At 41.6% G+C, this 13,409-nt stretch overlaps 1 protein-coding gene across 1 annotated transcript in view; it reads right to left on the bottom strand.

The window, feature by feature from the left end:
* pip4k2aa (phosphatidylinositol-5-phosphate 4-kinase, type II, alpha a) overlaps positions 1-13,012 on the bottom strand; it is a 35,986-nt gene extending 22,974 nt beyond the window's left edge. The window contains exon 1 of the mRNA XM_028569067.1: positions 11,941-13,012. Coding sequence (XP_028424868.1) covers positions 11,941-12,081 — 141 coding nt within the window. The 5' untranslated portion in view covers positions 12,082-13,012. The remainder of the gene's footprint in view (positions 1-11,940) is intronic.
* Between the last annotated feature and the right edge of the window lie 397 nt (positions 13,013-13,409).

Below are 13,409 nucleotides of genomic sequence, written 5' to 3'. Positions count from 1 at the left end.
TTGCCCGTAAACTTAATTATAGCAAAACAAGTAAAGAATAGGAAATTTAGAATTATCAGTGTTTTCATTATCAGTAAAGCTGAAATCACTGTACAGTTAATATTATTACGAGTGTAGTACCAGTTTAATGCCTAGAATGAGTACTGGTACATCTGCTTTAAACCACACCCAATGATCAGTCCCTCACGATTTAACTAAAAATGTGACCATTAGAGCCTGTATGTGAACTAGTTCTGTGGAGCAGCTTTGACAACTTTAGTCCCATTACTCCCTCAGCTCACAACCACAGCATAGAGAGGTCAGCCATAATGAGGACACACTAATGACAAAAGTAGAGCAGTGGTAAAGTAAAAAGACTGCTGCATCTATGGGTGTGTGCTAGTGAGAGAGACAGAGAGACAGAGAGAAACAGGGCCTTAGACAAATGCAACCAACTACCTGAGTAAGACATCTGCGGGGTACTTAAAAGCTTATGGTAGTCATCTTGAATAGTGAGACGTCTGCATTTACATCAGACACCAACAGCTTATTCAAGTCTATTTTAGTCAGTCAGCCACTTAATCACACACACTTACTGTTTACTGTTTACAATCCTCAGTTTGTTTACATATGTGTATGTATGTATGTATGTATGTATGTATTAGGGCTGGGCAATATGGACCAAAAGTCATATCCCGATATATTTTGGCTGAATATTGATATACGATATATATCCCGATATTTTTTCCGCAAAGTGAGAGCAAATGTTCAGTCAAAGTCAAAGCAAAATATGACATGTCACAAGTAGTTTCATAGAAATCGGCTATTTCAGTGAACAGTTGCAAAATCAAATGAATAAATAATAAACAGGTTTCTTCACCTGGTTCATGATTAAATGCTCAGGTGTTCAAATAATAATTTTTGAAATCAAAGCTCCATAAGGTTTGTTTTAGTTTTTTTCCAACGTTTTAAATTGTTAAATTTTTCTTCTACACATTTTCAGGGCTTATTTCTACGTCCCATATTTTCTGATATAGGGCTGGGCGATATAGAGAAAATCAGATATCATGATATTCTTGACCAAATACCTCGATATCGATATTGCGGCGATATATTCTAGAGTTGACAGTTGGTGCTCTCGCAAAATATCTTCACACTTAGATTTTAGATAAATAATCATTAATAATAGAACAGCTAGAACAGTCTGGTAAGTTCAGAAAAGTACATCACTTCACTGTAATCCAGCCTTTAAAACCAGGAAAAGACACTTATGGTCATATCACGATATTACGATATCCAAAATCTAAGACGATATCTAGTCTCATATCACGATATCGATATAATATCGATATATCGCCCAGCCCTAGTATGTATGTATATGCATTAAGTATGTATGTATATATGTATTATGCACTTTTTATATACATAATTAGTCAAATGTGTATGTTTACCTTGTTCAGCTTTTTTGTTGTTTTTAGCCATGTGACTATTTCTGTGTATGTACATAGAGAGCAACAAAAATCCGGATTAAAATTCCTTGTATGTGTTTACACTTACTTGGCCATTAAAGCTGATTCTGATTAAAGTGCTGAAAAAAAGGAAATGTGTGTTTGCCAGTCTTAGACTACGTTAGACTATGCCAGGTATACCAAGCCTGTGTATAAATAAGACAAACATTATTCAATGTCAGCTTCTCCTTCGGAGCTAAGTTCTTACAACAGACATGCTCCTATCTGTGTTTAAACACTAAATGACTAAGGTGTAAAAAAGATTACACAGAAATTATAGTTGTCATCAAGAGATACACACACATGCAGACAGCTCAGCAAGTCTGTTGTTCGGTCAGTGCTATGAAAAGGCCAGCTATTAAAGGATATAGTGGTTTAGACTGACTGAACAACAAACAGGCTTATGGTATATAGCCAGTCCTGTTGAGTGAATCAAGCTGCTCGGCAATACGCATCTGGGCAAGGAGTGTGACACGGGCCCATGGCACAGCGACTCCGTGGCTAGGGAAACACACAAACACACAAACACACACACAAGTACTGTAGGCACATGCATAGGCCTACATGTTTGCAGGCAGGAGCAACCAAATATTTGCTTTGTTTAATAAAAGTTTTTTTGAGACACAAACTGGAACAGAACTACAAGAGTTCCTGTCATTGCCTCAGGGTGCCAGGATGTGAGGCTTCAGCTTTTTGGATTTCCTCACCCATAATCATCACACATATTAGCTGTAGGTCACTAATGCAGATATTTATAGAATCTTATGCAATCCACAGAACTAGACACATCTACTCTGAGTCAGATAGAGAGTCAGGACACAAAAAAAGGGAAAAGAGACGGGGACAGGGAATGAAAGTGAGCCAGACAGAAAAGATGACACAAAAAGGGGCTATGACCAAAATAGTGAATTAACCTGTGGGGAGAGTTTAATGGAGGTACAGAAAGTAAAGAATGAAAAACATAAAGTAAAACCTAAGGAAAGACTTAAAATTAAGACTTGCATATGATTTGCCTACACTAAAGTCTTCTGGGAAAATATCAACAGAAAATAGTTATTTTTCATTTGCTATTTGTATGATAAGAGGGAAACTAATAAAGACTTACTTTCTACCAACTCATACTTTTCAGGTTCTACTAATCAAAAGGCCTGCTTTTTCTTGAAAAGGTAATATAGATAATAAAACAAACATGAAACATCAACTTAACATAATAATCTTTACTTTTCTTTACTTTAAAAGGGCAGGAGAAGGTGGCATACAACAGCAGGTTAAGAGCAGCTGAACTCAAAACTAGGATTACACAGTGGGTGCCTTAAACTGTGACAATGCAGCTTTCCAGCTAGTGACAAATCTACTCAAAAGCAACAGTGGAATGCATTCTGATGTGGACTCAAGACACATCAAGAACTTACAAAAAGAACAGACAGACAGGACAGGACATCCCTTTTACAGACTCACAAATTATGTTAAGGTGAAGCTGTAAACTACATTCTGATCCATTTTCCACTGCAGAAATAGAACTCCTGGCACAAGGCGTTAGGCACATTGAAACAATATTTTAGAATTAGCTTGTCATGCTGAAAACCAGTATTTTTGTTTCACTGTTAGGGCCTAAATCCATACCAATAAATCCAGCAATAATCTGTGTTGTCCCCATGTGTCTGGTCAAACAAGTTAACACCACTTCCAATAAAAGGGTTAGAACTGCAGTCTGTGAAGTGTCCCTGTAGGGATTTTGCAATATTCACCCACTGCAGATGTTTTACCAAGATCTCTTTTTTCTTTTAGAAACTAAATGGGCCATTCATTCATCTCTGGGATGCTTTGGCCTTTTTAGGATGATTTTCATGCAGGCCCAAACATGTATTGATGTATTACAAAGCTTTTTGGGCTTAGTGTCTACTAGGGCTGTTGGAGCGAATATAAGTCGAATATAAAGTTGAATATAATTTGAATAGTAAAAAAATCAATACTATTCGAATGCTGAAATTACTATTCCAATATGATTTTTTTTATAAATAGGTTGGCAAATGTTAGCTAATCTCCCTCTTCTCATGTCACATTTGATGAACAAAAAGTTACGGGAGTGAGAAACACATGGCATTATGAGCTAACGTTACCTACAGAGTAACGTTACTACAGGGGGAAGTGACAGGACTGGAAATGCTTAAGTTATCATTATTAGCTTGTTCTGGTTTCTTAACTGCGTCAAGAGTTATAGGAGCTTAGCTGGGAGCTTCACGGAGACAGCTAAAGTTAATGTTCTATTTCGTATAGACCGGCTATATCCTGCTGCTGGCCCTCCACCCGAGCTGCAAGGTGTGCCTCAACCCGGTTCGCCGGGCTGGCACCCCGCCGGCCTTTGGCAGTTCTGCAGCCGCTTACCACCAGAGGAACTGAAGCGGCAGACAATGGGACTGGAGCTCGTAACGGCGGGGGATTACGGAGTCCCGCTACGGCGACGGTCTCTGTTCCAGGAAGGGAGCACCACACTAGCGGCTTTCTCCTCTTTTCTCCTATGCAGCGAGGGGGCTCACTGCCCACCGCTAAGGTTTTTGTTTTCGACCTGTGTGAATGCCGAGTAGCATTTCCCTAACCGCGAGATGGACGGCGGTCCCGCCAAGGCGGCAGAGCTTGGCCTCCATCCCGCTTCCAACAGGCACAGGGTTCACCTGTGGAGAGTTACGTCACACAGACGTGTCTCTCACCGGCTGGGGAGGCATGTGCGAATTGCAGGTGGTAGGGGGGAAATGGCCAGTTTCCCCTCTTCCCCACATAAATGGCCTGGAGCTGTCCACGGTGCTGAAAGTGTTGCAACATTTTGCCCAAGTGGTGGCAGGGGGGCATGTAGTCGTCAGAACGGACAACGTGACTGCGGCAGCGTTCATACACAGTCAGCGTGGCGTGCGCTCGGCTGTTGGAGATAGCCAGGAGCCTACTACTGTGAGAACACAGACACCTGCTGTCACTCAGAGCCGTGTACATCCCGGGGGTTTTGATCTGCGCAGCAAACCTAATGTCGAGGGGGGGGGTCCCTCTCACAGCGAATGGAAATTGAATCCGGCTCTTGTGCAGATGCTATGGAGCAGGTTCGGGAGAGCGAAAGTGGATCTGTTCGCCTCACGAGAAAATACACAGTGCACGCTGTGGCTTTCTATGAACACACGGGACAGCCCACCTCTCGGGGTCGATGCCTTTTCTCACCGACCATGGCCCAGGGCGCTATTATACGCTTTCCCCCGGTCCCTCTGTTTCCTTGCCTCCTGGCACGCATCCGGGAGGAGAGCCTATCGGTCATTCTGGTGGCACTGGAACACACGAGAGCATCCTGGTTCCCGACCCTGGTTCAACTACTGGCGGGGTCCCCATGGCAACTGCCGTGGCAAGGAGACGCACTGTTCCAGCTGAACGGTGCGATATTCCACCCCCTGGTGATAAGCCAGCAGCTATGGGCATGGCCGCTGAGCGAGAGCGCTTGGAGAGGATTGCCCCCTGCTGTTGTGCACACTATCTAGGGCGCTAGAGCCCCCTCCACTACCGCGTGTTACACGGGGCGGTGGTCCACTTTCCAGCGCTGGTGTGTGGAGAAAAGTGCAGAGCCAACATCGTGTCCTCTGCCCCTCGTGTTAACTTACCTCCAAACATTGGTGGACAATGATTTGGCTCTGTCTACAATTAACGCCGTAGCGGCCATTACGTTTGCACAGCAGCTTCCTGGGCATCCCCGTGCCCGTTCATTTGTTTTTTTATCTGCCTGGTCCTCCATGACTCACGCACCATTTTACCCGCACTTGATGGCAGATGATGCGCTGTCAGGTTTGGTTTTGCTGCTGTCTCCATCCTCCTGTACTTGAGTGGCTATGAGGAATGCAGGGTTTTTTGCAGTTATTAATTGTGATATTATTTTTTTGTCATTATAAAACATTTTCACAATCCACATGACATGGGCCCTACAATCAGTAGTAGGCCTACTCATGATGATGACAGGGTTTTTTTCTCATCAAAATAATGTGTGTTTTGATTCATTAAACCTTGTTCAGTGTGAATAGGAAGACAAATTATTATTATTAATCTATGTTCTGCTTGTGGACCTTGTCAGGTGACATTGACTACATCAGCTTTGCCCTTAACCCAATAGCTCTAAGAAGGCCTATACGAAATAGAATGATAGTTACCTTTTGTATTCCATGAGTATAGGCATAACCCTCTAAGATTCAGGCCATCTGCTTCACCAACATTGGCTGAATAAAAATGATCTCTGGACATGCAGCAGTAATATACAGTATCTGCGGATATAAGAGAAGCCTGTGTGAGGCACAGGGTGCGAAAGAAATCTTCATGACTGCCCATGCGAAGGGATTAACCCAATAGCAATAGCTCTTAGAGGGCTATGCCTATACTCATAGAATCTGGAGTTACAATACGTAACTATCGTTACCCTGCCCTACAGCTGTCAGCGTTAGCTTCGACTTCATATATTACTTTCTTACAGCTGTATTCTCAGTAACGAGACAATCTGCAAGAAACAGGTTGCTTTTAAATCACTAAAATAGGAGTGACAGCACGGTTTGGCTTAGCTAGTTATCAATGCCGTTAGCATCGTGGCTAAGACTATTGTTACTTAGTTTATGACAAACTGTTTCGGCTGTGCTTTCTAACATGATGTCATTGTGCTAACCGAGCAACGTTAGCCTTTACAACAGAGCTGCTTCAATACACTTGTTAGATAATGTTTCATTACAGAGTTCTCTGTTGATTTGTGTTTGTCGCTGTGTGCGTGGTGGAAAATAATGTAAACAGAGAGCAGCGTGCCAGAAATGCAATGCGCCATGACGTCGGTCCCCTTCATGGCCAGGCTAATGTTGGAAGTCACTCTAGTGGACAGAACGTGTAACAACAACCACATGCTTATAATGGCATTGACAAGGCATAAGCCTGAGTAGTGTAGTACATATTAATAACAGGCTGCATATGAGCATTAAATATTTAAATATTATTTGAATAATAAAGTAACCGCACATCAACACTTCCAAAACTGCATTTTCACACACGTATCTTTTGATCCGGTGCCAATTTCGATACCTCAGTTTCGATGCCGGTTCCTTAACAATAATTTTTTCCGATACCATATGTTTAAAAATCCATTTCAACATCAACAAAAATACTAGTGCTGTCAAACGATTAAAATATTTAATCATGATTAATTGCATTAATGCCATAGTTAACACGCAATTAATCGCACATTTGTATCTATTCTAAATGTCCCTTGATTTCTTTCGTCCCATTATGTTTTCTCATTTTAATGCTCTTATCAACATGGTAAAGTGGATCGGCTTGCTTTGTGCTTTTGTTGCCTGTCTTTGACGAGGGGATGGAGAATTTGCATCAGCTGTGTGCTTGGCCATCAGGTGGTATTTCAGACTGGACGTGCTGCAATGATATCTCCGTTCACAACGACAAGATACACCATTTGGCAACTTTTTAAAAGTAAACTTTCCATTCAGAATCTTATTGGCATCCATTTTGGCGTCTCGCACTCGCCATCCACTCAAAACGTAACGTTAGCCTACTACTCTTTGGCCGACTCGCAAGCCCAAACAAGTGTGTGCGGCGTGCCTGTTTTGTTTTCGGTCTAGCTAGATCCGGTGTGGTGTTGTTGCAACACCATGTGAAAAAAACGACAAAGTTTGCTAGGCCAAAAAGAATGTTAATCTTGTGAAAAAAAATGGGTTTGCGTTAACGCCATTAATAATGCGTTTAACTGACAGCACTAAATCATACATTAAAACTTTTATTTTCTACCTTAATTGTAAATCAAAACAATTACCAAAATTAAAAAAATTCTGGTAACACTGCTCACTCAGAGTAACATTAATAAAACTGGTTGTGCTTTTTGATAGGGGTGCGCCAGTCAGATACTCAGGATTGGTATCAATCCGAACTTTAAAAATTAACAAAAAAAGAGAACCCTTTTTGCCACAACGTGAACATATAATAAATAAATAAACAAATGACATTGTGTACAGGCTAATATTGAACTAACTAAAATGCAAAGGAATGTAAAGAACAAAGACTTTTTAGTGCAAAACAAACTCAACATTGAACTAATGAAGAACTGACTTAAGTGCAAAGGAATGTAATTGAATTGCCTTGTTGCTGAAAGGTGCTGTAGGAGTTGCCTTTCGTCAGTCAGTCATCAGGGCAAAGAAACCACTGTTGTGCCAGCTTGTCTCATAGTAAGTGTAAAACAACAGCATGCGACCGCTTTCGGCTCGCCATTAATATCATATCGCAGCAAACGCTGTCTGCGTGAAGTTTTGAAAAACTGTAACCACTTTATCGGCATTGCCGTGACTCACTGAGACTTCAACAAAACTGCAGAGCCGACATGGTTTACTCCGTCCGCACCTCTGCGCGCATGTGTGTGTTGGTCGGAGCTCTGCTTTGTGTCAATATGCAGAGAGGACAGATAAGCCGAAATTTGGCACCGAAAGATAAATAATTTTTAAATACTCTTTTTGGGGCCATAAAAGTATGTAATGAATGAATGAATGTCATTTTTATGTTGCCAACGGTATGACAAACAGAGTGCCTTATCAAGTGGTGAGAAAAACAGCAAGGGAGGCAGCCTAAGGCATAAGAAGGAAATGTGCTGATGGCAATCCTGCTCTGTGTTATGCAATCCAAGAGAACAGTTTAAAATTGTAGATTCTCCAACCTTGTGTAGGTTTTTATGGTTAAGAGGCAGTGACCAGTCAGACCAGATGATATGAGCCTGGATTACTCACTCTATTGGGCATGCATGGACAAACACAGATAGATGATCTGAATGCCAATCCATTTAACTTTGAATACGATTTTAATCCTATAATAAAACATTATCAGTCTTGACAGACACTGCAGTATACCATTAAAAGGGAAGGAATTGGTGTGTTTCTCACATATAGCTGATGTCATATCTGACAATGCATCGATGTTCATCTTTCTCAGGCATGTCAAGTGACGTTCAAAAAGTGAAGGATTATTCAGTACTGCAAGCTACATGGAGGTAAACCCTCAGGCTTAACCCCCCAGCCAGGTGACTGTGATCTATCTACAGACACCAGCTTAGATACAAAATAACAGCTTTGGATTTTTAGCTGTCTTGGCCTCAGATACACCAGGCTATCTAGAGGCTGCGTAATCCACACTAAACTGCCACCCTTAACGCTAGGCCAAAAATCAAATGTTACTGTTGAAATTGACAAAGTTTACATGCTTAGGATTGACCCAATCATTCATGTGCCATCAGTATTATGCCCCAACGTCATCTTCCAGGCAGCAATGCCTGGAAAGCACTAGGATTAGGCAAGGGTTAGGGTTAGGGTTAAGGTTAGGTGCCTTGAAGTCTACGTTTGCAGCGCTGCCATGAAGTCAACACTGGGGGCTTAAAACACCATCAAGCATGCTGTACGTGAACCAATGCTGCCCTATGCTCAATGTGACATATGCAAATGAGACTAGATGAAGAAAACAACTTGTAAAATTTGACACCATGCACATGCTTTGATGATTGCAGTGCTACGGTGTAAAAAATGCCCAAGGCCAATTTTAAGTGCAATCCACGTTTACATTTCCACACATTACAAATTGGTATTGTGTAGCGTAATGTGTGTGTAGCGAGTGTGAGGTTGAGCGAGAGAGATAGAGAAAGACAGTAAATTCGCTCAGAACAGACAGATGTTGGTGATCGGAGCAGAAAACAAATTTGCGGTAAAGTTGTCAAGATTAGTAAAGGAGTTTCTCCATGACTTAATACTGCAGCTCATCAAGACCAAGTAAAATTCCTGAATCTTGCTTTTCAACTGCTGGGTTAAGTAAAGGTTGATGCTTGAATGGATGGTCCGGAGCGACGGGTGAAGCTGTCCCACCTCTGATTGGTTGGTTAAGTTTAGGCATGAAAAAGGCTTTGAGTCATAGTTAGTGTTCACTTTAGTTTTTGTGATTTTTTACAATAATGTTACTTACAGGAGATCAGTAAGATTCATATTTATTGGTTATTGGTTAAAGAAAATCGCAATTAGATTATGTTCCCATATCGTTCAGCCCTACCTAGAATTCCTCAACCCAATACCTCTGTATTGGGTTGAGGAATAGATTAAGGCATATTCCACACGTACACTGGTATTTTTTTTTAAACATAGCTTTTTCTATGCATTTTGGATTTTCGTCCATACACAAACAGCATTTTAGGTCACTGTAAATTGAGCTTTTGGAAATCTCTGGCCAGGGTGAAGACTTTTAACATTTTTGGCTTGTAACGTCAGAATGTGCGCTGTTATCTTCTGTTAGGTTTCACAAATGAGGCGACATTCCTTGCAACGGCAGACGTGGCCAAAATAATACTGGTTACAGGCTTGCTAGCTCTACCATTGTATTCCGGAATGGAGGCGTCAGAATGCGCTACGAAGGTCAGCTACAGTGCATAATCTAACACTGCCACGACACAGACCCCGTTGCAAAAGTTGCCAGTCTTGGACGAGACAGTTGGGCTTCTAGTTGGTGGGTAGTGTTCCGGTAACAGCTTTTCTTCAGGCATCATCATAATCATCATCACCTTCTTCTCCTTCTTCGCCTGACTAGGGTTATATCGCCGCCTGTTGGCTTGGCATGCTCTTGAGCTCCAATTGTGTTTTTAAGTTTTCATGTGGACAGAGATTTTTCTAAACAGTGCATGTCTGGATGGGATTTTATTTGAGAGCGAACAAAGGAAAACACAGTTTTTAAAAATACCCTGTATGTGTGGACTAGGCCTAAATCTTAAAAAATCAAATTATAGGTAACACTGTTTTAATGTTAAATAGAGGTGTGGTTATTAGTACATAGTTATAAGTAAGTATAAGCAACATGAAACAATAAACAGAGCTCAAAAGAGGCAAAATCCTCTGTGCACAAATTGCTGGTGCATTTGCCAAAAACTGCAATATCATTTAATATGTCAAAGGGAACAATCTCTGACATCATGTCAAATTGCATCAGCAAAGAGAACAGGGGTCACAATCTGTGCATTTCAAGATAATAGGTCTACAAAGTATGCCATATAGTATATAGAAAGTTCAATTAGGACAAATTGGCTTGCAGCCTTGACATAACCCACTTTTGTAGTGATGTTTACAGTGGCCATTTAGTTACATAGTTTCACAAAGCGTTTATGCAATGTCAATTTACCTATAATAAGGCTTTTACAGACAGAGGTCCAAATAGTATTCCTCTGACTGATTAACTTAATACAAAATCAATATTAATGTGCTGACATCTGTTATGGAACTTCATATGATATGTATTTATATTCCTACTGAGATGAGGAATTAAGACTTAATTTGCAAAAGCAGCCACTGCTGGCTCTACTGTTTCATACTGTCTGTTAACGACTGCCACACGCAGCAAAAACAAGCAGGGCAACCACAGACAGATATGAAAAAGAGCAAGAAAGCAGAGCAGCACTCTGCATCAAATGGCCAACATTATTTTGTATTTTATATAAACTATACTATTGTCATATTTTACCATTAGCTATCCCATGGGAACAATGCCTTATGAATAGACATTTATATACTGAATGAATAAATAAGTGATGCTGCTCACGTACTGCCCAGCCCTTTTGTTTACATTTTGGATAGCAGTTCTCCTCAACCAAAACACCAGATAAAACGTTTGGTAAACGGGCTGGCTTTACTGTAATAACCATGTTGTAATTTTTGGGAACAATTTGAGTAAAGGATGAAGGAGAGGCTATATACAGTATTAATAACAGGGTTGCAAAAGTGAAGACCTAAAAGAACCACAGATTATATGTCTTAGTCTGTTGATTGAGCCATCTCCTTGTGCATTATACTAATGTGTGTAAAACATTGGTAAAAGGTTTAATACTTGGGATTTGGTGCCAGAAATATTTGTATGTCCTCTGCTTGCCAAGTTTGCTCTCTCTCCAACATATGAGTATTGGCCCAGTGAAAATATTCAGCAAAGGAAGCGAAAGAGAGCAGAGATAAGCTGTCTTGCATTGGAAGATCTGCTCTCTCATGACATAGACCCCTAGCAGCTTATCCTACATATGCACAACAGGAAGTGAAAGGGAGTTCACTGCTCAAACACACACACACAAGCACATACACACACAAACATTTGTAAGTGCATACATCAAAATTATGCAAAACTAATATCATGCTTGTAACTTGTACAAGGCAACATAACTGATGATTTGCTGTACGAGTACAGCATACTTGAAGCTAGTTACACATTTACATTGACAGCACTACAGCCAACCGCTGGACAGCTGTCAACTCGTATGTGTCAATCAACTGCAATAACACAAAGACAAAGTTGACAGCAAGTAAGGCTTAATGTGGCACATCAAAGGTCTAGGGAGACATAACTGTGGATCATCATATGGACATTAAGTGGTCTGACTCACCGAATGGTTGACTCCCCACATAAGCACGCTGAGCAGAGGGTCGCTGGCACGGAAGAGCTTCACTTTCTGAGCAACGAAGTGTTTTTTCTTGGTTTTCGTCTTGCTCGCAATAGCTGCGGCAATGCTGCTCGCCGAAGCCATCTTTAAGCAAACTGGCTGGTTATTGCAGTCTGTGCGATAATCTTGACAGGGTGTCTTCCCTTAAAGCTGGCACAGTGGCCACTAGCTCACGACTCAGTAATACTACTCATTTAGCCAGCTCGCAAATCAAAGTGTCCAAATTATTTTCTTCATGCAACTGTCCCACACAGCTTGGCTGACGCTATGGTCCTAATGTTACCTCGACAAGGAATGTTATGAGACAATGCGATGTGTAAAGCTAATACTGCTGCTCTCCTTCGCCTAACAGTCCGCCGCTTCCCTCAGCCCACATCATAAGTCACCTCTCTTCCTTCCTTGACTAGTCTGGAGCTCTCCGCAGCCCTGCGATGTGAGGTCTCACTGAGCTGGCGTTAGCATAGCCGAGTAGCTCGCTAGCTAGCAAACATCAACGATAAATTCAGTAAAATTAATAAACGTATAAAACAAGAGTAATGTCAAGCTCCGTCACAAATATTACAAAACGTATTATGCAGCCTTAAAACAAATTATAAATGACACATTAAGGATGCTGAATAACTAATAAACGCTCTTGACTACCAGCTAGCTAACGTTAGTCCCTCCGACCTTCGCTAGCGAGCCAGCTACCTAACGTGACGGCACAAAGCAGAACCGGACTCCGTTCACCAACTAGCTACCATTAGCATGCAAGCTAACTATTAACATTAGATAGCAGCTCACAACTAGCAAGCGGCTCAGCCCTCCTCCTACGCGCTTGTGATCAGTCCGTAGAGACAACAGGGGTGTTTCCTGTCATGTTTTTGCTCCGTCTGAATTAAAACGCCGAGGAGCAGTTATTTAGTCGTAAAATCAACGGGTGTCAACTCCGTCTGCAGCACTGAGGTTCATGTGTGCTGCTGTCAACTGACAGCTCGACGGAGGGGAGGTGACAGCCTGCGCTCTGCAGTGTCTGCTACGCTGATTCGCTGCAACCCCCTCCCTCCCTCCACCGGGTCTATGCCACTCTTCTGTGCTTTTCAATATCAGTCTAAATTTGCATGTAGATTTCAAATTGACAATTGAAAAGTAATGACTCAATCAAAGGAGTAGCAGGAGTAGAATTTGCTCAGCATCTGAGGGGATACCAGGAATTTCCTCAGGCGTCTGAGGTGAATATAATCTCTGCCTAGCCTTCCTCACCACAGTATACAGCGCACAAATCAAACAAACCCTCTCCACCGTATTCCTTCCTTGTTTTTCCCCAAAGCTGACATTCATGATTATTTTTGTCTTGACACCAGCGGTCAGGTCTACTTCTTTCAGGTAGGCCTTTTCATTGATGTCTGTGATCAGGCCCACCACAGTGGACA

Source organism: Perca flavescens, chromosome 22 (genome assembly GCF_004354835.1).
Source record: "Perca flavescens isolate YP-PL-M2 chromosome 22, PFLA_1.0, whole genome shotgun sequence".
Classification (NCBI taxonomy): Eukaryota; Metazoa; Chordata; class Actinopteri; order Perciformes; family Percidae; genus Perca; species Perca flavescens.
This window is presented reverse-complemented; position numbering and strand designations above follow the sequence as displayed.